The 27,152-nt window shown below is 42.6% G+C and overlaps 3 protein-coding genes across 4 annotated transcripts; 1 reads left to right on the top strand and 2 right to left on the bottom strand.

Annotated features, from left to right (window-relative positions):
- Positions 1–56: 56 nt before the first annotated feature.
- Positions 57–6,073, bottom strand: coq9 (coenzyme Q9 homolog (S. cerevisiae)). Its single transcript, XM_026172614.1, has 9 exons — positions 5,957–6,073; positions 3,880–4,105; positions 3,633–3,768; positions 3,400–3,542; positions 2,557–2,641; positions 2,372–2,476; positions 1,118–1,273; positions 840–893; positions 57–669 (listed from the first exon to the last, which is right to left on the bottom strand). The coding sequence occupies exons 1-9, from the start codon at positions 6,012–6,014 to the stop codon at positions 634–636; spliced, it is 999 nt and encodes a 332-aa protein (XP_026028399.1). The 5' UTR covers positions 6,015–6,073; the 3' UTR covers positions 57–633.
- Positions 6,074–6,467: 394 nt separating this feature from the next.
- Positions 6,468–18,595, top strand: ciapin1 (cytokine induced apoptosis inhibitor 1). Its single transcript, XM_026172613.1, has 9 exons — positions 6,468–6,801; positions 12,482–12,644; positions 13,179–13,322; positions 14,423–14,502; positions 16,146–16,314; positions 16,996–17,072; positions 17,289–17,410; positions 17,721–17,802; positions 17,897–18,595. The coding sequence occupies exons 2-9, from the start codon at positions 12,488–12,490 to the stop codon at positions 18,005–18,007; spliced, it is 942 nt and encodes a 313-aa protein (XP_026028398.1). The 5' UTR covers positions 6,468–6,801; positions 12,482–12,487; the 3' UTR covers positions 18,008–18,595.
- A 170-nt stretch (positions 18,596–18,765) lies between these two features.
- On the bottom strand, positions 18,766–26,591 carry prmt7 (protein arginine methyltransferase 7). 2 transcript variants are annotated; one of them, XM_026172611.1, is made up of 17 exons: positions 26,348–26,591; positions 25,660–25,696; positions 25,358–25,507; positions 25,155–25,263; positions 24,805–24,917; positions 24,474–24,703; positions 24,217–24,397; positions 23,603–23,730; positions 23,197–23,335; positions 23,030–23,113; positions 22,890–22,937; positions 22,624–22,713; positions 22,171–22,332; positions 21,574–21,648; positions 20,785–20,945; positions 20,305–20,401; positions 18,766–19,301 (listed from the first exon to the last, which is right to left on the bottom strand). In XM_026172611.1, the coding sequence occupies exons 1-17, from the start codon at positions 26,440–26,442 to the stop codon at positions 19,143–19,145; spliced, it is 2,058 nt and encodes a 685-aa protein (XP_026028396.1). In that variant the 5' UTR covers positions 26,443–26,591; the 3' UTR covers positions 18,766–19,142. The 2 variants fall into 2 exon arrangements, with proteins under 2 accessions (XP_026028396.1, XP_026028397.1); XM_026172612.1 differs by lacking the exon at positions 18,766–19,301 and having other exon boundaries at positions 20,340–20,673.
- Between the last annotated feature and the right edge of the window lie 561 nt (positions 26,592–27,152).

Raw genomic sequence — 27,152 nt, 5'->3', positions numbered from 1 at the left:
TCAAAACAAAAGCACAAACTCTCAAGTTTGACTTGCTTGCAAACATTATCTGCATATTCCTTTTCAGGCAAGAACTTTATTGTCTCACATTAATCTAAAACAAATATTTCAAGCGTTTAGATTGGTGGGCAAACCAAGACATTAACAGACAATGTATTGACGTTTCAAAATTGCTTTTTCATTGTAATACAGTTAGACCAATTACAATTAATGCAAACGTCCCAAATCAGACACTTTAAAGTCTCTATATACAAAACTTTAACTGCAGAACATTTCAAATCATTCTGGTGGCACAGGGTTTTCGCTCTAGTAAAATATAGTGACTTTGACCTGAAACGTAGTTCTTTAGTGGGAAACTGATTTCACAACTGAAGACAAACCAAAAAAAAAAAAAAAAAAGTTAAATATACAATTACTGTTTTATTGAACTTTCACTTGATTCAACAACTAAATTGCAGATCTGTGTCCTTCTGTACAAAGGAAAAAATGATCTGAGCAGGAGAGTGAAAGGATCAGCGGGTGAGAGTTTCTGCAGGTGATCAGAAACAAATTTGCTCCTTCTATTGTTTATTAACAGCCATAGTCCAATATTTCAGAGTTCTGCTCATCATGTGGACGGTCGGGATCGGTGCTTCATCTTCTCTGGTTCAATCCTGTGAGGTTCTTCAGCTGTGAAAAAGAGGCGTGCAGACATTAATGAACACAGTTTCCTTCAAGAACGTGAGAGTTAAGAGCACAGATCTAAGAAGAGGGTGAAGACTTAAGTATCTCCGCTAATCCTGTGGCAGAAGTTATGAGAAGAGTGAATTTAAATGGTGAATATAACACAAAAGACTCACTGTAACAGCAGCTCCCATGAGTCCCTGCACCACTGCTTCACCTGTTGACTGCACCTACACATCAAAGTGGAACATACAGCTTACACATGGCTGAAGAACAGGTTCAGGTGTCACATAAAGAATCATTTTTACATGATTTCTCTTAAAACGCTAAATCTCAGGTCATTTATTTGTTATTATCGTTGCTGGGTGATGCTGCAAAGCGATTAAAGATGTGCTTCTGCAAAAACATTCAAAAGAAGTCAGGAGTGAGTCTTTAACAATGTTTCACTCTCTACCTGTTTGGCTGTGGTGGCCATGTTGACTACATCTTGGATGCGGTTATCGAGGAAGGCCCAGGTGTCCTGGTAGTCTGGAGAGGAATCCTGAATCATCACCAGCTCTGTGGTGTTGTAGATGCCCGTCAGCGCCGCACGCTTTGTGTACCAATTCATCTACAACAGAAATGAGTCCTGCAGTTTTACTCCTAGTCCACATTTATTTCAAGGTAAACTCAAAAGTAAAGTAAGTAAAACGGATGCAGTGGCACATAAAACAACTAAGCTGTAGTGCCTCTTCACCTCACTGTGCAATACCTTTTGTGCAATACTTTTGTAAATAGTCAACGGTGCAATAGACTCAATACTTGAAATGTGCAATTCACTTGTATTTTTATTTTTATTCCTATTTATTCTATTTATCCCCTTCGTATATTTTATTTATATTGTCTCTGTATTTATATATATATATATATATATATATATATAATATTCTGTAACTCTGTAACTTCTGTGCCGTGCTTTTTTGGAAATCGAATTTCCCAGAGGAACCCAACCGAGGGATTAATAAAGTTCTATCTAATCTAATCTAAAAGGTCAGCTTTAAAGAAGAGCACACAGGAGACTGCACCAGAAAAGAGTGCTGTGCAAAAGCCTTGAACTGCCACTCATTTCTTTAGATTTTGCCAGGAAAATGATTGCACCGATTTATCGCAACATGCAAACTTAAATGTAAATACAACAAGAGCCAACATGGGGCTGGTTAGTTAGCTACAGCTTAGACAATACGTATGTGATAGTGGTGATTTTGTCCTTGCACACAGTGTGAGAGCATGCATTGCCTGCAAATTTAAGCACGACTGGAGTTTGTGTTACGGCTGCAGGTGTCAATAGTTTTCCGAGGTTACACCTTTACTGAAACAAATCAAATATTACCAATTACTACAAATGTATCAATAAAAAAATGGAAAACGATCACTCATGAGAAGGTCGTTAGCCCTCTTTTTCTCTTTGTTAGTTAAACAGTATCTGTGATATAATCTGCTGACTGGAGCGATCATTCGCTGTTTTTATATAAATGCTCAAGTGGCACCTGCCAGCTAATAAGAAACAAGTATTTTCAGTGTACCAGCAAGGACAAAGTGAGGTGTCGATAGGGGCAGTAACCTGGGAGGTGGCAGGTCGGATATTTTGAGGGTGGTGATGAAAGGGGGACAGGAAGCTATGAGGAGGAGAAGAAGAAGAAGAAGAAGAAGGGTGACAGGATCCACTCACGTCTGTGGATCGGTCTCCGGCGTAGTACCAGATGTCGTCCATCAGCGTGGAGAGGTGCTTCAGGCTGTCGGGGATGTTGTGGGGAAGCAGCAGTAGGCTCATTGCCTGAGAAGACAATATCAAGTAAAGCTTCCTGACCTGTGAGCACACTCAGAAGCTCATATTCTCAGTGTTCCATGCTGTACCTGTGGCCATGTTTCGATGTAGGGGATGTACATGCGCAGTCTGGTCTCTACAGCGTCTCTTATAAAATCTGCAGTCTTCTTTGGTCTGCAAGAGAAATCTGTCTTTACATCTCTCACATTTTTTCATATTACCTGTCCCGCTGAGTGTTTTATTTTCCAGCCTAAAGCGTAGGTGAATAATCGACCTGAATTAAACCTGAGCTCAAGCTGAATCTGCACAGTTTTCCCTAAACTACTCACTCATCCATCCAAATCATTGAATTCAGGTGTTCCAGTCACCTCCATGGCCACAGATAAATAAAATCAAGTCCCTAGAGGCCTGTAGGCTGCTGTCAGTCAATGCAAACCTCCAAACTTCATGTGGCCTTTAGATTAGCTCAAGAACAGTGCACAGAGAGCATTACTGAATATGTTTCCATGGCCGTGCAGCTGCATCCAAGCGTTAGATCACCAAGCACAATGCAAAGCATCAGATGCAGTAGTGTAAAGCACAATGGCACTGGACTCTCGAGCAGTTCAAACGTGTTCTCTGGAAAGATGAATTACATGTCTAGCAATCGGATGGATGAGTCTGGGTTAGCACAGTGCAGACTGACAAGTACCGCTGTCCTGGCAACCGGCAAAGTGTAAAGTTTGGTGTAGGAGGGATTATAGTGTGGGAATGTTTTTCAGGAATTGGGCTCGGCCTCCTAGTTCCAGTGAAGGGAACTCTTAATGCTTCAACACACCAAAAGGTTTTAGATAATGTCATGATCAAGTGCATACGTTTGTGAAAGCAGAGAGCAAATACTTGTGACAATATAGTGTAGCTGAACTGCAAAGTGAGCTGCTGTGTATACATACTCAGCCTGGCCCAGCTGGACCTGATTGTGCTGTTCAGCCAGGATCTCCGTCAGCTGCGCATTGCACTGAGCGATGAAATGTAGGACCAGGTCTCCGGATCCTTTCTCGAACATACCGGTGGAAGCAGAAGACAAACCCAGACTCTGGTACAGACACAACAACCACAGCGTTAACGGTGCAGCTTACATACGAACACAGGGCTACACGATAAAGTCTTTGAACTACTCTCTCACCTCAGCACCAGCTGCGATAGCTTCCATCGACCAGCCGTGCAGAGGAACAAACTCCAGAGCGGCAGTCAGGATTCGAGCCTGAAGCTGCTCCTCTGTTTCATACTCCTCATCTTGCTCCCCGCTCTGATCCTGGTAACTTCACAAAGACAAACGGCAATGTGAGACCAAGTGTAGCTCTCCCACATCAGAAAGCATCTTGTAAAATCCCTGTTGAATGACAGAAGTGACTAATGTAACGATTACTGACCTGGTGTTTGGATCGGTAGACTGGTCGGCTGCCGGATCGGAAGCAGAAGCCACCGTGTCCTGTTCAGCAGAGCGAGCCTGGTAGTGCTCATGGTAGGTGGTGGATGAGGAGGTTGAGGAGGGAGGCTTGTCAGATTTGGACTCATCCTGAAGCCTCAGCCCTGCACAGCGGAAGCCTCGTCTCAGACTGCCGCACTGAGGGTTTGTTGCTGTTGGTGCAGCCACCACTGGAGCATACAAATATATGGATTTACTTCCACAGATTCATTTTTAATACGGTGTACTTGTTTATTTCTCGTAATAATCGTGCTGTATCGAATCTCTATCGCCTGTCACTTTCCTCCCAGTGTGTGCTGTTGTTGTTCACACTTTTACCAAACTTTTAGAAAAAGGATTAAATGTGACAAACCACAGTACAAAGTCTCACATTTACATTAAACTCAAGCTCAGTGAAACCTGTACAATTTATCACATGGTATGAAGTACTTTATTTCCCCATCTGTTACACTTAAGAGAAATATTGGTGAGAATGCTGCACTAAATACTTATTATACTACACTCATTGGTCACTACATCAGCTGCTTGTTAAGGCAAATATCTAATCAGCCAATCATGTGTCAGCTATTCAGTGTATACTGGCATATAGACATGGTCAAGATGACCTGCTGAAGTTTACACTGAGCATCAGAATGGGAGGAAAAATGACTTTGAAAGCGCCATGGTTGTTGTGAGAGAATATTTCAGAAACTGATGACCTGCTGGGAATTTCCCCACACAACCATCTCTAGTTTACAGAGAACGGTCTGAAAAGAGAAAATATCCAGTGAAAAGCAGAAGAAGATCTCTGAACGCACAACACTGGAAAAATGTTGCCTGGTCTGATGACTGTCGATCCTCGTCTCAACAGTTCAGGCTGGTGGTGGTTTAATAAGGTGGGAGAATTTCCCTGGCACGCTTCTTGAAACCAGCTGAACACCATTCAAACACCACAGCCTATCTGAGTATTGTTGCTGACCATCTCCATATGACCATCTTCCGATGGCTGCTTCCAGCAGGTTGAACACGTCACATCATCTCAAACTGGTTTCTTGAACATAAAAAGAGTTCACTGTACTCAAATGGCCTCCAGTCACCAGTCCTTTGGGATGTTGTAGAACACATTCATAGATGTGTAGCTGATAAATCTATAGTCTCGGGGTGATGCATTCATGTCAACATGGACCAAAATCTCAGAGGAAAGTTTCCAGCACCTTGCTGAATCTGAGCCATGAAGAATTAAAGCACCTCTGAAGGAGAAAGGGCGTCTAGCACAGTGCTAGCACCTAATAAAGTGACCTGTCAGTGTAGGACATATGGACTTAGCTTTATTCGTTTATTCATTAACTATTATATATATATATATATATATATATATATATATATATTCTATATATTTTCTATCAAATTATTCCAATAAAATGTGGGCAAATTATAAAAAATACCCCAGTATTCCAACGGGAGGATTTTAAAATTGATTTGTTATACTAACTCAGTATAAATTAGGCTGTTTAGGTATCAAACGATTGATAGCTTTCATAGTTTAAGTGTGTATTTCAGTGGAAAATGTGCGGTTTGGTACATTTTTTGCAAACTAATCAACAAATACTGAAGCTTTACCGTAGATACACTTCAATAGGAGACTGCACATGTGTGTTTCACAGAACTTGCAATGATAAGAGGAAAAGGGAGCTATAATTAGGGGTTTCATTAGAAACGCTCAGACAGCTTGTATAACTGCAGACAGCACGCCCCCTCCCGGTGTAGGAACCTGTTTACGTGTTTACCCTGCAGTCACCTGTGAGGTCTGCCCGGCAGAGCCAACCCGGACACTACAAACCTCCTAATAGCCCCGTTTTTGGAGCTACACTCAGTTCCCTGTTGCTGATATCGTCCTTCATGATCACCTTTGGCGCGATCAGCTAACGCTAATAAAACGCTCGTTCTAAAGGCGCTGATAACGCAGACACAGACACGCGTTCTGGAAAACGTGTCCCCGGCTCTCCGGTATAATCACAAAACCAGCGGTGACCCCTTCTTACCGCTGCTCAGGCCACGGAGTGCCCTTCCAGCCCGCAGACCTCTTAGCAACGCCGCCATATCAGCTGCTCACAGCGGCGTCACCACCGCGCGACTCGCTCCCACAGCGGAAATCCAGTCAGAGCATTTCAAAATAAAACGCCTGAATTAGGTGTGTATGTTTGTGTGTGTGCGTTTTTCACGTCTGTGTCCCAGTAATCATAAACTTGTAGCTAAAATTTACATATAGAGCATTTAATTTCCCAAACGCGAACACTCTTTTTCAGTGTTTATACATTTAAACTCAATAACGCCTGTAAATTACAATAAAACTAAGACCATCGAATTGTGCAAAAAAAAGAAGTAATTTTAATAAATTTAATAGTTAAAAACTTTTCCATGAAAAGGTTTGAAAAATATATTTTGGATTATCCTGTATTAGGTAAGCATAAACCTATTGCGTCTAAATTAATTTATATTAAGTCAAGTATACATAATGTATGAAGAACCTTCACACAGCCTGTGGGCCCGTGACCAGGCTCAAATACTTTACTTTGAAAATAAGAACCGGAAACACGCTCTGACGTAACTGTAGCTGAGTTTAACTGCCATCAGGACAGCAGGCAAGTCTTCGTGTAGGCTCGGTTTACGTTTTGTTTCTTTAGTTAATTCTGCCACCAGAGGCCTTTTAGGAGAGCAGTAGACAAACGTTAAGCCTTTGATACTGCGGGTAGCCGTGTAGCGGGAGCTGCTTGGTGTTCACGCCGTCGTTAGGAGCTGATTACGAGCCTCTGCCGGTGCTGCGTCACGTTGTTTGCTCCTCGGAGCTCCTGAAACACCGGAGTCAAGAACAAACCTCTAATTATTGGTATGTCACGTAAGCGGTTTTTTCTGTTTTGCAGACTTTAAACACATCTCTTCACTGTCACTTACAGAGCGACAGGGAACCTTCTAGACCTTTGTACGATAACATTAGAATAACATTTTGTAATTTGGCTCTGATTGGATCTTAAAGGCTTTTTATTACACTCATTTGCACTTCCACGTTTATATTAGAATAGCTTTACATTAAGATTCACACTTGTATAAATACCCCTTTGATTTGATTTTTACTGTGATTTTTACTTTAACTAATAATTAGTTAATGTGAGAAAACATGCCTTTCATGTATATTGATACTGTGTTTTTAGGAAATCTCGAATGATATTGTGCCCATCTTTGAAGCACTTTGGGTCAGCTTCTGTTCTTCAAATGTTTTGTAGGATATGAATAAAATAAACGTTACAGTCAATACAAAAAATTTCAGACATGTTTCACAGTGCAGGTATGCGGCCCAGGACAGATCCCCTAAAGCTTCCTCAACATCATCTACCGCTGAGTAATTACATGTCTGAGAGGATGGTGTGTCATGTATGAGTGCTTGAACACAATATGAGGTACCTGTGCTTTTGGTAAATACACCTTTAAAGCTCACAGAACATGTGGAAAGACAGAGATGGCAGTTTAAAACTATTTCCACATACAGTGGGGCAAAAAAGTATTTAGTCAGCCACCGATTGTGCAAGTTCCCCCACTTAAAATGATGACAGAGGTCAGTAATTTGCACCAGAGGTACACTTCAACTGTGAGAGACAGAATGTGAAAAAAAAATCCATGAATTCACATGGTAGGATTTGTAAAGAATTTATCCGTAAATCAGGGTGGAAAATAAGTATTTGGTCACCTCAAACATGGAAAATCTCTGGCTCTCACAGACCTGTAACGTCTTCTGTAAGACGCTTCTCTGTCCCCCACTCGTTACCTGTATGAATGGCACCTGTTTGAACTCATCATCTGTATAAAAGACACCTGTCCACAGCCTCAAACAGTCAGACTCCAAACTCCGCCATGGCCAAGACCAAAGAGCTCTCGAAGGACACCAGGAAAAGTATTGTAGACCTGCACCAGACTGGGAAGAGTGAATCTACAATATGCAAGCAGCTTGGTGTGAAAAAATCAACTGTGGGAGCAATCATCAGAAAATGGAAGACATACAAGACCACTGATAATCTCCCACGATCTGGGGCTCCACGCAAGATCTCATCCCGTGGGGTCAAAATGATCATGAGAACGGTGAGCAAAGATCCCAGAACCACACGGGGGGACCTGGTGAATGACCTGCAGAGAGCTGGGACCAAAGTAACAAAGGTCACCATCAGTAACCAGTGTTGGGTAAGTTACTTTAAAATAGTAACTTAGTTACATTACTAGTTCTCTCAAAAGTAACTCAGTTACTTCAAGTTACTCATTACTTTCAAAGTAACTAGTTACTAGGGAAAGTAACTTTGGTTTTACTCAGAATTCTCTTGTTAATGTGTTGCTTCCATAACTTTGCCAGTCTTCTAGCTTGCTTACTTGCCACAAGTGCACTGTGCCACCTACCAATAGAAAGGAAAAGATAATGTGCATATTTCCACAAAACAAGTCCCACGCCTGGACCGTCATTGACTACTGCCATGATTCTAGCCTACGTCACGGCGTCATGTGCGCCTTTTACATCCAACACAAAAACTGCAGTTGTGGTGCTTTGATTGTACTCAGAACTCGGAAATTCTGCCTTCTGAATAGGAAGATGTAGGCAACACCAGACTGCAGATGAGCTGCATACAGGGCTGGACTGGGACAGAAAATTGGCCCGGGCATTTTGACTAGAGACCGGCACACCATTATAGGAAAAATCATAAAGCCTTTGAATGAAAATAAACACTGTTGTGACAGTGATGTACACTGTTCTGATGGTATATATGCATCAATCTATCAATCGTTTGTTGTAAGATTCAGATAATTATTTTTTTAAAAGCTAGACATTTTAAATGAGAATAAGAAAGAAAAGTATTTCTTTGTGCCCCCCTCTCCCTGTTAATGCCCTACCTGGCCCCCTGGCAAAACTTTGCTAGATCCGCACCTGCACAGTTACCAGCTGTCAGCTACAGTGGGGCAAAAAAGTATTTAGTCAGCCACCGATTGTGCAAGTTCCCCCACTTAAAATGATGACAGAGGTCAGTAATTTGCACCAGAGGTACACTTCAACTGTGAGAGACAGAATGTGAAAAAAAAATCCATGAATCCACATGGTAGGATTTGTAAAGAATTTATCCGTAAATCAGGGTGGAAAATAAGTATTTGGTCACCTCAAACAAGGAAAATCTCTGGCTCTCACAGACCTGTAACGTCTTCTGTAAGACGCTTTTCTGTCCCCCACTCGTTACCTGTATGAATGGCACCTGTTTGAACTCATCATCTGTATAAAAGACACCTGTCCACAGCCTCAAACAGTCAGACTCCAAACTCCGCCATGGCCAAGACCAAAGTGCTCTCGAAGGACACCAGGAAAAGTATTGTAGACCTGCACCAGACTGGGAAGAGTGAATCTACAATAGGCAAGCAGCTTGGTGTGAAAAAATCAACTGTGGGAGCAATCATCAGAAAATGGAAGACATACAAGACCACTGATAATCTCCCTCGATCTGGGGCTCCACGCAAGATCTCATCCCGTGGGGTCAAAATGATCATGAGAACGGTGAGCAAAGATCCCAGAACCACACGGGGGGACCTGGTGAATGACCTGCAGAGAGCTGGGACCAAAGTAACAAAGGTCACCATCAGTAACACACTACAACGGCAGGGAATCAAATCCCGCAGTGCCAGACGTGTTCCTCTGCTGAAGCCAGTGCATGTCCAGGCCCGTCTGAAGTTTGCCAGAGAGCACATGGATGATACAGCAGAGGATTGGGAGAATGTTATTGCCAACAAAGGTTATGTTACAAAGTATTGAGTTGTATTTTTGTTATTGACCAAATACTTATTTTCCACCCTGATTTACGAATAAATTCTTTACAAATCCTACCATGTGAATTCATGGATTTTTTTCTTCACATTGTCTCTCACAGTTGACGTGTACCTCTGGTGCAAATTACTGACCTCTGTCATCATTTTGGGGGGGAACTTGCACAATCGGTGGCTGACTAAATACTTTTTTGCCCCACTGTACCTAAAAAAGGATCCTGGTGTTATTTGTCTCTCAGAAACAGTTCATAAATTCCCTTCAACTCATTCATGTCACCTAAAAGGTAAACCTGTTTCTCCATCACAGCTCTGAGGATCCAGTAAGGACATCTCCTGGTTTCATCTTCATGTTTCCCTCTCACCAGATAACAAAACCATATCATGACCAGCAGCTTTTTTTACAGCTGTGGCTCCAGCAAACATCAGCTGATACTAGAAATTAATATTAAATAAATTCTAACAACAGCTGATCAAGCTTAAACGTGCTGCTGTTGTTTAGCGCGACATCCGCTGGTTTCCTCTTTCGGCGCAAAGTGGGATAAACAAACAAGAGAGCCGATCAGCTGATCGTTGATCAGTTTTCATGATTGAAGTAGAAACAGGAGAGGGAGGGGGGAGAATGTAAGAAGAAGAGGCAGCTGTGCAGCAAAGACACAGAATAATTCCAGCTTTGTGCCTTTTTCATTGTAGCTGAATTACGGGACAAACTGTTCCTTTTCACCTCAATAAGAAACGCGTAATATTTTCTCTGAATACCAGACGGGACGGTTGGCAACTCTAATAACTTATGAACAAAATAAAGTTCAACATCAGTAACATAGCACCCACCCAGCTGTATAGAAACTCCGTCATGCTAGCTAGCACGCAGTAAGGAAAAAGTCAGAATAACGAAAATAAACTCCACCTAAACTTGGTTTATATCTGACCCAGAGAGACTGCAGGTCATAACTTCTTACCTGAAGTTCAGTTCACACTTGGACCGGCGGCCGCCTCGGGTCTCTTTTCCTTCTGCGTCCCTTTTCCTTCATCCACCTGCTGGCCTCCACCACTTGCTAATGTTACTGAATCTGTGGAAGCTCCGCGACAGCCACCACACGAAGTAACGAGTAACGACCCTATCTAAATCCCAGTAACGGCTAACGCGTTCCTGATTTTGGCATAATAACTAGTTACCGTGCTCGTTACCACAATAATAACGTAGTTACTGTAACGCGTTACTTAATAACGCGTTAGTCCCAACACTGTCAGTAACACACTAAAACGGCAGGGAATCAAATCCCGCAGTGCCAGACGTGTTCCGCTGCTGAAGCCAGTGCACGTCCAGGCCCGTCTGAAGTTTGCCAGAGAGCACATGGATGATACAGCAGAGGATTGGGAGAATGTCATGTGGTCAGATGAAACCAAAGTAGAACTTTTTGGTATAAACTCAACTCGTCGTGTTTGGAGGACGAAGAATACAGAGTTGCATCCCAAGAACACCATACCTACTGTGAAGCATGGGGGTGGAAACATCATGCTATGGGGCTGTTTTTCTGCCAAGGGGACAGGACGACTGATCCGTGTTAAGGACAGAATGAATGGGGCCATGTATCGTGAGATTTTGAGCCAAAACCTCCTTCCATCAGTGAGAACTTTGAAGATGAAACGAGGCTGGGTCTTCCAACATGACAATGATCCAAAACACACCGCCCGGGCAACAAAGGAGTGGCTCCGTAAGAAGCATTTGAAAGTCCTGGAGTGGCCTAGCCAGTCTCCAGACCTCAACCCCATAGAAAATCTGTGGCGGGAGTTGAAAGTCCGTGTTGCTTGGCGACAGCCCCAAAACATCACTGCTCTCGAGAAGATCTGCATGGAGGAATGGGCCAAAATACCAGCTACTGTGTGTGCAAACCTGGTAAAGACCTATAGTAAACGTTTGACCTCTGTTATTGCCAACAAAGGTTATGTTACAAAGTATTGAGTTGTATTTTTGTTATTGACCAAATACTTATTTTCCACCCTGATTTACGAATAAATTCTTTACAAATCCTACCATGTGGATTCATGGATTTTTTTTTTTTCACATTCTGTCTCTCACAGTTGACGTGTACCTCTGGTGCAAATTACTGACCTCTGTCATCATTTTGGGGGGGGGGAACTTGCACAATCGGTGGCTGACTAAATACTTTTTTTCCCCACTGTAATCCAGTGGAGCCATGTTCCAAAAGACTTGAAGCTTTAACAGCTGCCAAAGAGGCTTCTGCAGAATACAGAATCAAGACTCTGTAAGTGGGAGTGGAGTTGAGCACTGGATGAATCTGTTGTGTCTTAATGTTACAGACATGCCAGTTTGGCCTTTCTTGCAGCCTGGCTGATTCATCAAGTTACAGACCTTGGGTTGAAATTTTACAACCTCCACAGTCACCAAAACTGCAGTTTCTTTTCATTATTTTTTCCACTGCTGCTTGTTTCTAATGAACAGCTTAGCTTTGACCCGGCTGCTGTTTACAGAGTCAGAGAGTCTACACGATAGCAGGAAGAAAGAGTTCTTGCTGTTGATTTTCCCAGAACAACAAAATTTACTTTTTTGTTTTTGTGCAAGTACATGTGGGATTTATGTTGTCATGGTGGAGGCCACAGCAGCAAAAGGATGGAATGCTTCAGTAGTCATTACCTACACCTTTAAACACACAAACTTTGATGCTGCACTTTCAGGTATAAAAACTTGAGTTCACTTCCTCCAGGGAATCATGGCAGACCTTGGCATCAGAGCAGGAGACAAAGTGGTGCTGGTGTGGGCTCAGCCTTCAACACCTACGGCCCTGAAGCAGTACGCAGAGGAGCTGGGAGCAGTTGTCGGTCCGGATGGTAGAGTGGCGGTGGAGAACATGGACAGGCTGCTGCTGTGTAAGTTCACCTGATAATTTCTTTTTAACACATGCTCTGACTTAACCTCTTAAGGAAAACTGCTGAAACAGCAGCTGTAGACTGTCATCATCACCACAATCAACACGCGTTGAATTCCCCTGCATCTCTGTCATGAGTTCATGTGTGCAAATGTCTAAAAATAGTCACAATTACAGTACTTATCGTAACTGCTACTTAACTACTCGGGAGAACAGCTGTTAAAGAGAGGTGCTTTCTGAGGTGGCGGGAATTTAAAATGCACTTCATGTACCTGGTGAACACAGATCTGCCTGTAAGAGGTTATTGATGAAACTTGCAAATGAATATTTCTGAATCGATAGAACTTTAAGACAAAGGAAACTCGAATTCACAAAGAATATCCATTTTCTTCCAGTGCACCTGCACACTGGGTCTTATGGTTAACCCACCTCCTACGTCTCACTTTGAACCCCTGCTCCATTGTGAAATACTTTAGTTTGCAGTTCAGAACATAGCGTATTTCACATTAATTGTCTCCTCCTGTCCTCTCCTCAGCCTCTCACGCGGCCTCCACCTTCAACTGGGTGCTCTCTTGCCTTCTGGCTGACAGCTCCTCCATCCACACTTCAGAGACTCTAGCAGAGATAGCCAGAGTGCTCAAACCTGGAGGGCAGCTGGTCCTTGATGAACCAGTTACAGGTAAGAGACAGTAGTCCATTCATCCATTTGCTGCTGGAAGATAAAAAAGATACTCCAGATGTCCCACTTAGCAGCTCCTCCTGAGGGATGGTGAGATGTTACAGAGTCTCATGAGACTCTGTAACGAGTCTCATGAGAGTCTGGATCAGAGTGTTCTTGACCCTGTGATCTAGTGTGTAAACCTGTTTGAGCTTCTAGATTTTTGCTCTGAATTCCTTCGCTGCCCTTTGTTGAGCCAGCATGGAATCCTTTTGACCTGTTACATTTAATCCTAATAACACTGGGACTTCACTGTTATTCATTTTGTCATTGTTTTTTTTGTTTTTTTACTTTCATGGATTTTTAAAAAATATGCTTGGCCTGCAATAGCATTTTTTTCACATCTGAACCAATCACTGTTCAGTTATTAAAAGGTTAAACACCTCCTGAAGTAGGAGCTAAGAGACCCCAAAAAACAGGGTTCCAAGAAATCTTCTAGTACCTAATTCCTGCAGTCATAAGAGCTGTGAAAAGGTTCCTGTGCCCCTGGAACTGGGGCATTTTAAGGAGCTCCAGCATTACTCTAACCTCTCCAAAAGTTGATTCTGTTCATCTGGACGTAGCGTTTTGTGGGAGAAATGTTTCATCACTCATCCAAGTGACTTCTTCACTCTCAGCTGACTGCAGGTTTCCCCAATCTTATAAACAGTACATTTGCATAATGACTGAAACCAGCCCACTGAAGGAACAATGGGCTGGGAGGTCAGTTCCTTAATCATAATTATGCAAATTCTCATGACCATTGATCAACATTAACAACAAACCATTACTCTGACCGCTCTCTGGAGCCTGCTACTCGGTCCCGGCAGGTGACTGGTAAGGATGACAGGTGAAATAGTAACCACTGGCAATGCAAAGTGTCAGGTATCAAGTTTATCTCACTTCAGCAGCATGACTGACGTGACTTTGAATGAGAGTGAAGGACACTGTTGTTTGACACGTGATACAAGAGTGGCCTAAGTGTGCACTGTTACAGTGGAAACGCATTATCGACAGCAGTTTAGGTGTATTTATCCTCGGTGTCGATGTGTTTTAATGTGCTGAGTATATCTGTGTTACAGAATCAGAAGGACAAAGTGTGAGGACAGCTGAGAAGCTGGTGTCGGCTCTGAAGCTGTCCGGCTTTATGTCAGTAACAGAGGTGAGTAGTTCACACTAGGGCTGTTCGATATAACGATATATATCGGATGACGATATAAAAACGTCTGTCGTTTCATTTTACGCTATCGTTTGTTTCGCAGTGTGGCAAAATAAAATGTTTACGGCAATATTTTTTTCATCGTTTGATGGTCACTGTAGTGGTTATATTAATTTGTTAAATTTTTCTTTCTTTTATATTTAATATGACCACACTACGGATGGACAAGCGACTGTTTTTACGCGTTGCTGTTAGCAACCACGATGGTAAAACAATGGCGTGGCTCCGCCGTCTGCTTGTTTGTTTTGCATATTAACCTTTCACAATAAAGCTCAAGATCCTGTTGAGGCTTTTCAAAATAAACAAAATCCTGTGAAAGAGTATGCAGTATTTACGGATGAGAAGCAAAAAAAGAGCCGTCAGGTGCTAAAAAATAAACCTTAGAGTCAAACGTTAGAACAGGCTTTTCCCCGCAGCACGCCGTGTAATAAATATTCACAAAGAAAACGGCGGCCGTTACAACTTATGTCTAAAAATGTATAGTTTCATGCATTGGCTAAAAGTCATAACTCCAGGTACACAACGCCCAGCTGAAAACACTTCATGCAAGTCGAGCTGCCCGAGATTCATGGAATTTACAGAAAATTTTAAATGTTGTGATTTATATCGTTATCGGGATGATGGATGTCTTATATCGGGATATGAGATTTTGGTCATATCGCACAGCCCTAGTTCACACTGTGGAGTAGAGGGATGTTTTCCCCAACATCTGCAACTGTGTACTCCAGCAACATGCATATTCAGGACATTATTCCACTTAGACCAGCTGATCGGAGCACTTGAGGCACCGGTTGACATGTTGTGAAGTTAGTTTTGGGTTTAAATTCCTGGAAGCTTGTCTCTGTAAACAGATTTTGAGTCTCCAGCTGCTTGAACAGTGAGGAACATGATTGGAAGAAAGAAGTTGGTATGGGTCTTTCAGTTGCTGGCTTCTGAGAATCCCCTTACTGAGGAGGTCTAATTATTGTTAATAGTTTGACCTGATGGTCATTTTTGCTTCCTCATTCACACGGAGCATCATCTGCCTCCATCGCATCCTATCCCTGCCATCCTCCTCTGTCATGTCCATATTCAACATCCTTTGTCCAATATATCCACCATCCCTCCTCTGCACATGTCACAAGGGTTTTCCCTAAAACCTGCATACCTTTTTAGTTTTATTTAATTTTTTTAAATTTGCTGAGATTAAAAAAACGTGAACTTTGGGCAAAACGCTACACTGCCACTTTCTTCCCAGCCCAATAACGGTGTAATAGGGACAGGTGTAATAGGGACAGGGAAAGTGCTACACCGACATGACGCCACATCCTACCTTAACCAGTGCTGACTAATAAGGGAGGGCACAGTATAACTGCTGCTCTGAGTGTGCTGCACATCCCAGAGTGTTAGTATGAACATGGAGGAATCCTCAGTTCACTGTGGGTCCATCAGTTAAGCAGCGAATTTAGCTGCTACACGTTATTTCTGTGGGTCTTCACGTCACGGGTGGGGAAAAAAAAATGCTCCCAGCTGGGCGTATTCACAAGGCTGGATCCAGCCCCTGATTTTGTGCCATGCTTATATCAGTTTGCTGTCTCGTCATTCAGATCAGCAAAGCAGAGCTCAGTCCTGAAGCGCTGAGCTCCCTCAGGGCAGCCTCTGGTTACCAAGGAGACTCCCTGTCTCGAGTCCGCGTATCTGCCTCCAAACCCGACTTTGAGGTGGGGTCATCGAGCCAGATCAAACTGTCGTTTGGGAAAAAGACAGCCAAGCCAGGTAGGCTTCATAAGTACGCTTTGTTCTTTCTCCTGTTGTCTCTGAATCCACAGCTCACCGTCTCTGTCAACTATGATCTAATATAATAGGCTACAGATGCCAGATTCCCTTTAGTTTGTAGAGAGGTTTGAGTTGATGATGATAGGGACATAAATCTGTAATTTTACAGATTACAGATTTATGGCTTTGTTTATGGCTCTAACAAAGGAGAAGTTACTGTCTGGGCATTAGGAATACTTTATGTTAATAAACTGAGTTCTGCTCAGTTTAAAATGAAAGAAAATCCAACTGAAGAAACAAGAAGTACCACTATGAAGTCAAGAACAATCAAGTTAGGAATCTGCTGACCAATTTGGGAAAAAAAACCCCCAAACGTTTTCACGTTTTAAAGACTATCAACAGAAGACGAGTGACTTTCTCGACTCTTTATACAGACACAATAATCCAGTTTGTCTGCGATCGCTTCTTTTTTATTTTTATGAATAATGTAATTTCCACTTGGAGGACGAAACTTCATTTCCTATTCGGGCTGTCTGTCGTCCTCACTACAGTAACATTTTATTTTAATTTTTTTTTTTTAACAATGCTGCATTTGCATCATTATAAGTGACGAGTGAGTCTGTGAGCTCCTCAGACTGTCTGTGCTGTGAAGCTAATGTTGGTTAAAATGTGTGATTTCAGCAGAGAAACCTGCTCTGGATCCCAACACGGTGAAAATGTGGACGCTGTCAGCCAACGACATGAACGACGATGATGTGGTGAGTTTGTACACCGACTGAAGCGCTGAACCACGAACACGTGACCGTTTATTAGGCAGACTGAAATCCTCTTTTAAAGAAAAATATATGTATTTCAGCACGATGTAGTTTGTGGGGAATTGCTGATTTTTCTGCAGTTTCTCAAACCTGGAGTAATGCAACACATAAATGACACACTGATGTTTTTCTTGTCCGTCGTGTTTATGTTCTGTGTAGGATCTGATGGACTCGGATGCTCTGCTGGATGAAGATGACTTGAAAAAACCTGATCCAGCTTCTCTTAAAGCTCCGGCCTGTGGAGAAGGAGCCGACAAGAAGAAGAAAGCCTGCAAGAACTGGTGAGGTTTTGTTTAAATCTCACATATTTTGGAGAGATTTAAGACCAAGATCCGAGCTTTCAGAAATGTCAGTGCACTTTTAACCAGATATTACACGATTTACCCATGCACAACCTTTGGGCTCATGCTCATTTTCAGCTTCATGACTTATAAAATTTATGTTTGAGATGTCCGCATTAAGGACGTCTGCTCTCACTGACAGCATACAGATCCAGTGTTATGAGCAATCTGAAGTTTGCGGCGATCTGAAACTTTTGCATGAGCATGAAGGACATCATGTGACGTGATGCTGTGCTGTATCTTTGTGTAGCACGTGTGGGCTAGCTGAAGAACTGGAGCAGGAGAGTAAAGGAAAACAGAAGACTGACCTGCCAAAATCAGCCTGTGGAAGTGTGAGTGTATACTTTCAAAAGCCTGCATTGGTTCCTCATCCCTCCTCTGGTTCTAATAAAGAAATAATAATTATCTTTGTTCTGTTTGTGGCAGTGTTACCTTGGCGATGCTTTCCGATGTGCCAGCTGCCCGTACGCGGGGATGCCGGCGTTCAAGCCGGGAGAGAAAATCGTTCTGGACAACAAAACACTGACGGATGCTTGAAACACAACTTCAGCAACGCGCACTGCTCAAACCTCAACACATGACATTCCTCTCTTTTCCAACCCTGTAGACACGATTCCCTCTGATTAAACCCCGAGGATCAGTGAGGCACCTCGCTGATCCATTTTGTGTATAATCCACACGGGAGTAAATATGCACTGAGAATGTTTGAGTCCTGCTGTGATGAGATTTAAAACATAAAGTAAACTCTCAAGATGATCAGTGCAATTACACCATACAGAAATGTTTTTTTCAATCTGTCAGCTGGATTGCAGTTTCCATCATTGAAGCTTCAATAGAAATGATTCATCATTGACTACAAAGTCTATAGTGAGAGCGCCTTCACCTGAAGGCTTTCTAGGTCATACTGAAAAGCTGACATGCTTTCTTTATTCCTTGAATTTAACTTCCATTTACACCTGATCGCTAACAGCTGAAGAACCGAGTGGCTGTTTAAGATTTACAAACGCTGACATCGAAACCAAACCGCATTTAAACCGTTCAAATGAAGGGTCTGTATGTATGTGGAAGGCAAAGAAGTGTTGTTGCCTCTCTTTGTTTCATTGCAATAAACTAAAACCAGCCTTACAATGTTTAAACATATCCCATTTATTTCACTGCATGTGACTAAATACTTAAGAAATGGTTATTGGTATTGTGACTGCAGGTGGCCCAGGATCTAAATGTAATCCCTTGCTTTAACAGCAGCTTTAAACACTCGTTTTAGAATATGACTTCTTTCACAAAAACTCTTGACGCCAATTTAAAAAAACAACTTTATAAACAATTTCCTGAATATCAAATAAATAGTCTCTCAAAACAACATTTGGCTTTACTAGACTGTAACCTGCTGACTGACAGCTGCTACATCTCTTCTAAGTTTTTGTGTACAAACCTTTATTGTAATGAGAATTTAAAAAACGACTTCAAACAGACTTTTAATGTCCAGCTGATACAAAATATCCCGCAGCTGTATCATCTCAGAAAGTAAAAAATAGAACTGGTGACATCCTCACTAATCTTCTCATGTTCCACACTCTGAATTATGGTTAATCATGGAGATTCAGTCAGAACAAAACATGTTAAATGTCAGGTTTGGCAAAAAGTGAGCTGTTCAGTCGGTGATTGCTCGACGTCACTGAGATGTGACACTGAAGTCCATCCTAATGTCTCCTAAACTGGGTTCAAAGGTGAAGCTGTAGGACACCGCGGCCCTGCCGTCACCTGAGATCTCCCACGGTGACCCGAAGAAGTACACTCCCTGCTTCCTGTGTCGACTCCACTCGCAGTCGCCCTGCAGGAGAAACATCTGCTGTAAAACCCAACAAGTCCACTGTGTCCCCAAACTTCACACTCCCAGTGAAACGCTCCACCGAGGACCACTTTTAGTAATCTTTAGTGATTCTTTAAACTTATTTTGCTTTAATTGTTTTTCATTTACAGTATTGTATATGCACTCATAATCACTGTTCTTCTCATTGAAACAAAACAGCCCTACCAAATAATAGCAGGTAAAATCTGTTGACATTAGAAACAACCAGGAGTACTGACAAGCAGCCGATGAGGGTTAAGAGGGTGCAGACACCCGGTCTCCTTCTAAACTGCTGCAACTACAAAAGAAGACTAAAATTGTATAACAACTACACATCTGTTGGTAGTGCTGGCGAATGCCTGGATAAGAGGTTCTCCCTGTGGTTCCTCCCACAGCCCAAAGACATGCAGTTAGTGGTGATTCTAAATTAACCATAAGTATGAACGTGAGTGTAAATGGTTGTTTGTCTCTCTGTGTTAGTCCTGCAGCCTGTCCAGGGTGTACCTCTCCTCTCACCCTGTGGTGGCGGCTCTTTCAACACTGTGTTAGCAATTAAGTGTTAGCTCATTCAGAACTCTGCTGCTTGAGTCCTCACTAAGACCAAAAAAGTGGACCACATCAGTCCAGCTCTGAGGTCCTTACACTGGCTGCCTGTCCGTCAGAGGATAGACTTTAAAGTTCTGATGCTGGTCTATAAAGCTCTGAATGGTTTAGGACCAAAATACATCAATGACCTCCTGACCCAGTATGAACCTTCCAGATCCCTCAGGTCATCTGGATCCGGTCTTTTATCAGTTCCCAGAGTCAGTTTGTTTGCTTGTTTTAATCAATTTTAAATCGTGCTTTTTATTTGTTTTTGTTTCTAATGTCTCTGTAAAGCACTTTGAATCACCTTGTTGTTGAATTGTGCTATACAAATAAACTTGCCTTGCCTAAAGAAAGAGTCATTTAGTAACGAAATGAAGCTCTAAACTGAGGCAGATACCTGCTCATTGATTGGTCCGTTGAGACCTGCGCTGACAGTGATGTCATCTGTCAGGTGGTACTCCATCCACAATGCAACACCATGGCAACGACCTTCCCTGAAAAGCATGTTTAACATAGAAAATATGCTACTGACTCAACTCTATGAAGCAGAAGATGAACGTCAAACCTCACAGTAGTATTTTAACAGCATCAAAACACAACAATAAAAGGAGCTCTACGGGGTGAGAGAAAACCCCGAAAATCAGACGTCCCCCGCGAGCAAGTATTTGGATGGTGGGAAGGAAAAACTCCCTTTTGACAGGAAGAACCAGGCTCAGGGAGTTGCTGCTTCAACCATTTGGGACTCAGGAGAAAGAGAAGAGACAAACTACAGAAAACAAAAGACAAATAACACAACAGCCACAATGATAGAAAACTGACATATTAGACTGACATGTATGTCTCAAATTAGTTCTGGCACTGATTAAAGTAACTGTACCTAATGAAAGACAGCAAGCCCTGGCTGCTGATTGGCTGCTGAGGGAGGCACTGTGTGAAGTCAAAGGTCATGGTGGCGGTGGACTGGGTGAGAGCCCGACAAGGATACTCCCACAGGGGGTGTGGCTCCGCCTCACGGGACTCGCGGAAATCCAGAGAGCGCTGAGGGGACATAAGGATTTATTTGGACACAGATAGTTACAGTTGTGATCAGCAGGAGTCAATGAGCTTCGAATTTATACCAAAAATTAATAAAAGTTGTTTCACACGGCTCATTTGTAGATCCACTTCTTTTTGTAATATATTTTTATTACATTATTTCATCGTCACAAATTGGTATGTACATTTATATGCAGATGACACAATATTTTACTGTACTGTTGATTCTGCATTGAAATCTCCCAAATCACTCATTAGTCACTAACTGCTTTGCTTTCATTATGTTTTCTGTTCAGTTTTTGAAGGCTGAAGTTCAGCAGTTTGAAATGATTCAGCAAGCTTGTGCACATGAAAGTCCTCTCTCAGGGTCAAACTAGTATTTAGAGGTGTCTCTGTTTGAGTATTTGTCTTATTCCTGACACCTTCAATCCCAAAAGCTAATAGAACTCACAAAATAGAAGTAGCACAGAGCACCCTGACGGTAAAGTTCAATAAAAACGACTACAGATCATCTCTAATGAGTTTTTAAGATAATGCTTTTTACTGATCCAAATGTTACAGTGTTGCCATTAAAATAGAAATAACTCATTCAAAACCTCATTTAACATCCAGTGAAATCATCTCATTTTACCTGGACCATTTCATCCATGGGCGTGACATCGAAGCCCTCGCAGGTTCCACACGGCGCTCTTATCCTCCACAAATCCTACCAGGCGGACAAAGACAGAAACAACGCGTTTATTTTTTTGGTTAAATAATTGGATATACGTCTAAAATAACTGAATCTCAAATCACAGTCATTCCCCTCCACGTGAGAGGAATCTCACAGCATGTAGAACTGAAAGATGGAGATGCAGAAAATGATCAGAGTATTTAACACCTTCACTCACTGGTATGAACAAAACAAAAACAAACAAACAAAATAGCAACTTGTTTGTTGCCATTTGGATGAAACATTTAACAGCGCCTTCATCTGTGAACAGTCTTCATGCTTAAAACTAATAAGTATTAACCACTGAATATGACCTGAATTCACATAAGCAGCCAACATCTGATAGATTGATTAAGTATTTATTTGATTGGTTAAAGTGTAAAGTCTGAAGGATCATCGCAGAAACAAGTGTAAGCTGATTTCCACAAAGAGAAGATTTTTTGGTTTATGGGTCCCATTCTGGGAACGTTTGATCGCCCTGTATACAGATGATAACAACAATCATAACGGCCTCACCTGGAACTCCACAGCCACCATGTGAAGGGAGGCAGAGCGGGGCAGGATGCTGGCGTCGGGTCGCAGAAGACCTGCCAGGGCGGTGCGACAGTACCAGAAGAACAGGGAGTGCCACGGCAGGAGGCTGGTGCTGAAGTACGGTTCACCCATCAGGACGGAGATCTGCACAGGAGAGGCCAACATCACCTCACACATTTCAGTTTCCTTAGCACTCATGTGGGTGGGACTCCTGACGTAAAATCCTCTCTGTCATAACAGATTAATAGATGCTCCCAGTTTGACTGGACTGGACCAGGTTATGTGTTACCACAGTGATTTAGCCAGGTCAACACAGAAAACACAAGACTTTAAACTTGTCAACCCTTTAATCCTGCTTTGAGGTACATCCTTCTAAAGGAGTCTAAATGTGTTGCATTCAGATGCTTCCTGGTTGCATCGGGAAGACGACGGTACCTGTTCTCCTCCTACATCATTACTGGTCAGCTGCTCCGGCCTGATCTCCAGCAGCTCAACACGTCCTTTCATGGAGTTGGCTTCCAAAACCTGCAGAGAAAGATGCTTTCATGTTGATATACAGGACGTAACAAGCAGGATAAGACACAGTTTTGGTTATATGAAACCATTTTATCATCTTTTTACCAAAATGAAACAAGAATAAAAATCATACAGTGCCTGAAACATTTCAAAGCATCACCGCTGAGAATGATCTGAATGATTACCTCATCAATAACCTGTTTAGACATTTGGGAGTTCTCCAAACCGAACACCTGAGTAGAAAAGGAAACACAGGGAAGTGAAAACAGGCGTGACGCTGACGATGTCACGGAGCGACAGTATCTGTGAGGTGAAAGCGGCGTACCTTCTTGGCTCCGAGCATGTGAGCGAACACAGGAAGCAGACTCCCGTCACTGACGCTGAGACACACGCTGTCCTCTCTCAGCACCTGAAGTTCACCCAGCTCGTTAAACCGCAGTCGTATTTGAGAATATATGAATTTGCACAGGCGGCCTCGATGCCTCCACTTACGCTGCGCAGAGCGCTGACGTAGCTCTCCGTACGCCGTCTGTCGTTAAGTTCGCCGAAACGCGGCCGAGTCCAAACCAGGTGAGCCTGGCAGGTGCAACATGGCCGAGAGGGAGGAGCCTCAGTCTGTGAGCCCCGCTGGCTGAAACAATCGACATTCAGACCAGTTTGTGACAATTCCCAACCAGGAGGACATGTTTGTGAGTAATGTCTGATAATTCAAGTTATTGCTGTTAAACGTGGTTCTACCATCCGCTGAATCATAGGGTGCAGCTTTTCACATGAATCTTTTCACTCATATTCAGTGAGAACAATCGCACTGATGTCTTCTTGTTGAGCTGCAGACAGATTCAAGAAGTCTCTTAAATAAATTGTTCAAAGCGTATACATGCGTCTGAGCAAACTGTACCTGCGAGGCTGCAGGCTGTACCACAGACTGTAGTCATCGTGGCAGACCATCAGGCTCAGCTCCTCTCCTTCTGTCACCTGGCTCTCCACAGGCAGGAAGTACACGCTCTGCATCCAGTGGTCGCGCCACTGAAAGACACGACAGTGACCGATGATTTATCGACTTACTTTTTGCCGTGACCAAAAAAAATGTCCCACGTGTGGGACTAATGAAGGTTTATCTTATCTCATACTAAACGCAGTGAGTCAAACCTCAGCTGTTTATGCAAAGCTAAGAAAATACCTTCATATATTTTAGCTTTAAAAAATATCAGTTCTGGCTTCTTTATCCTGTCAGTTGTGGATTTTACTGCAGTTTCATTATTATGTACAAAATCCATGCAAAGATGAAGACTGCCAGGCACATTTTCCTACTGTTTCTCCATGCTGCACACACCACAAAGAATCATGTCACAGATTTTTGCTGGCATCTTCACTGAATATAAAGTGAGTGCACTGAAGTGTTGTTCCCTCTGATATTTAAGAATATTTGTGGCACTGCTGCCTGAGCTGTTAAAGAGCTTGCTGTAGTCTGATGCTACTGGCTGCTTAAACACAAGCAGAGCAGTAACTCACCGGGGCCATCTTTGGCTCTTGGTAAGTCCAGCTGGGTGCCATGGTGCACACTATGGACCCAGTGGGGTCCATGTCCAGGTCCCACCAGGACAAAACCGCCTGAGCCCGGCCGCTTGACTGAGCCACAAACTGGGAGGAGTGGGCCTGGAAGGCGCTGCTTACAGGTTTGCTAAAATCCACGCTGAAAGGAAAGGATGACAGTCAGAGAGGGATGTGAATAACTGCAGATGCATACGAGCAAGTGTCTCCTTTCTTACGTGAACATGGTGCAGACGGGACCCAGCGGGGTGAAGCTGGCAGGAGACACCTGGCTCAGCTGGATGTCACACACCGCGTGAGCTCCGGCACACCGGCCCACTGCGGGCGGAGGGACCAGCCTGGCCCCCTCCACCTCAACTGGCTGCAGCTGAGCCCAGCTCCACAGAAGCTCCGACTCTACCAGCTGGGCGTAGACGGTGGCCCGGTGAGGGATGGCCTCGCAGCGCTCCTGCGGGGCAGCAAAAGGAAAGTAAAACTACCGGAAACAGTCCAAACCTTCAGCTGTGAGGAAGCTGCTGACGAATGCAGGAAAAGTGTGACAGCACACACCTGCATCAGGTTTTGGTGGGCGTGCTCGTAGCTGGGCAGAGCTCCTTCACCGATCAGCTCAGTATCGAACAGCTCTGTGATCAGGACGTTGGCCTTCACCTGCATGTCTCCATCTGGAAAACAGGGTTCTGGTTATGAAAACAGATGCACTGCTGTGTAAGTAATGAATGCTGTTTTTTTAAATGTCCTCTGCTTGTTTGGTTTTGTGCTTGGAGTGAATCGTTACAGTTTGGGAGAAAAGAGTGATGTTAGTAAGTTAATATATGGACAGAAGATTTAATTGATTTAGGGTGAGCTGTGAAGTTGAGATTCATTAACACACAGCCTGATGCAGTACTGCCGTGTCTGACCTGGTCCCACAGTGACGTCTGTGGAGTGTTTGTTAATAATCTTGATTTTGTCGGAGAAGCCGTTCTTCTCCACGATGCACTGCGCCGCCTCGGCCATCGGCTTAAAAACCTGCAGGGAAGCATCACAAAGTTATTAACTGATATTAAAACACCACAAGGGGGAAATGAATCCATGCTGAAGGAGAGCGATCAGTGATGTTCACCTCCACGGCGTAACAGAAGTCAGCCCCGGCCGTGATGGCCATCATCGACAGGAGGCCAGTTCCGGTGCCGATGTCCAGCACGATGACCCTCTCGCTGCGAGCCTTCACTCTGGCTACAGCAGCCCGGATGCCCTCATAGTATTTCTTATTCTGCAGTGGAAGACATGTTAGCGGTGTTGTTCTTTTATTTCTTCTGTCAAACACGACACTTGTTATATGTGTTATCCATCTATTTGGGTTTATTATTAGTAATAATAAAAGCACTTCTGAGAGTTCTGAGGGACTTTTTCTCCAGGTCTTACCCTGTCGTGATCGTGCAGCATGTCTGCATAGGAGGACCTGAAAGATAAACCGATGAAGGATCATTGTAAATTTTAAAAAACTGATTAAAGAAGAAAAAGATAAAAATTAGTCACTAATGCAGTTTAAACGTATAAAATCATCATTTTTGAAAACATAACCAACAAAGAACATGTGCCATAACAAAGTCAGTCAAAGGAGCTTAATTAAAACAGAGGAAAGTTAAGAAAAAGATAAATAAGAAAATGAATGTACAATTTAAAAAATATGTTCATGTTCTGTTTACATTTGGATTTAGAAAGACAAACATATAATTTTTTTTAAATTTTATTTTACAATTCTCATTTTTTAGGCCATTTTTTCCATGATATTTTTCACTTCAGTTAACGTTGATTTTTCAAAACCTTTTATTGATCAGCAGCAGTGTAGAGTGAGACTGTATCTGTAGTTTGTTTCCATATCATTATCTGTGCTTTTATATCTCATATTCTTATCTTTATTGTGCATTTTTACACGTTTAAGTTGAGAATTTTCATGACAAACGTTACAATTTCTTTTGCCGGCATTACTGAACTTCCATACAGGATCACAGAGTGGCGAATATCTTCAGTGTTTCTAAGGATCTTTGTTTTCAGGGTACGCAAGACATCTGTAAACCACATCTGTGGTCACTGGACGCCCTGAGCATACCTGGCTATCTCCTGGTGGTAGTCGTACTCCTCGCTCTCCTCCACCCAGTCTAAAGCCCCGGTGGTCGGGTTGGCTCTCCCGCAGAAGGTCTTCATCTCCGCCACGACACTCGGACCCCTCTGCGGTTGAATGACGGCTGGTTTCACCTGAATATTCTCTACAAGTAGGCAAGTAAACACGATCACAGCAGCAGCGTTTCTCCAAAGGAAGCCGCCATCTTGCCACGTGACGTCACGTAGGCGGAGTCACGTGACGCTTTGCGTCGTTGATATTTTCTTTTTTGGTATTTGTGTCGTTATTGAAGTTGTAATTTAGGAGTTGGTTATTAAATACATTTATAAAAGATAATCGGCCTTGTGAAAAGCTAAATTACGAAAATAAAAATGACAATAAAAATATTAGAAAAACATGAGAAGAAAAAAACAGAATAGAAAAGAATAGAAATTGTACGTGTACAACGAAAGTGTGGGTGCTCCAAACAGACTGTAAATAGTAGACAGCAGGAATTTAAACAGCTAAAAAAATATTAAGAAGAAACAGTATAATAATTCATAAAATAAAAATATAAATGATTTCAAAAGTGACTATATTAGTTACTAGAAACAGCCTTTGCAAATAAAAAAACCTGAATGAATAAAATTAAAATTCACACCTAAATCTTGCTTTCATTATCAAAATAACTTTTCATCATTCTCTCGAGATTCAAAGATTTTTACTGTCAGTTTGCTGCGTGTACAGGACATCCAGCAAAAATGAAATGCTGTTTCTCTCACACACCGTAAAGAAGAATTAAGAGGCAAGAAAG

Source organism: Astatotilapia calliptera, chromosome 7, assembly GCF_900246225.1.
Source record: "Astatotilapia calliptera chromosome 7, fAstCal1.2, whole genome shotgun sequence".
Taxonomy (NCBI): domain Eukaryota; kingdom Metazoa; phylum Chordata; class Actinopteri; order Cichliformes; family Cichlidae; genus Astatotilapia; species Astatotilapia calliptera.
This window is presented reverse-complemented; position numbering and strand designations above follow the sequence as displayed.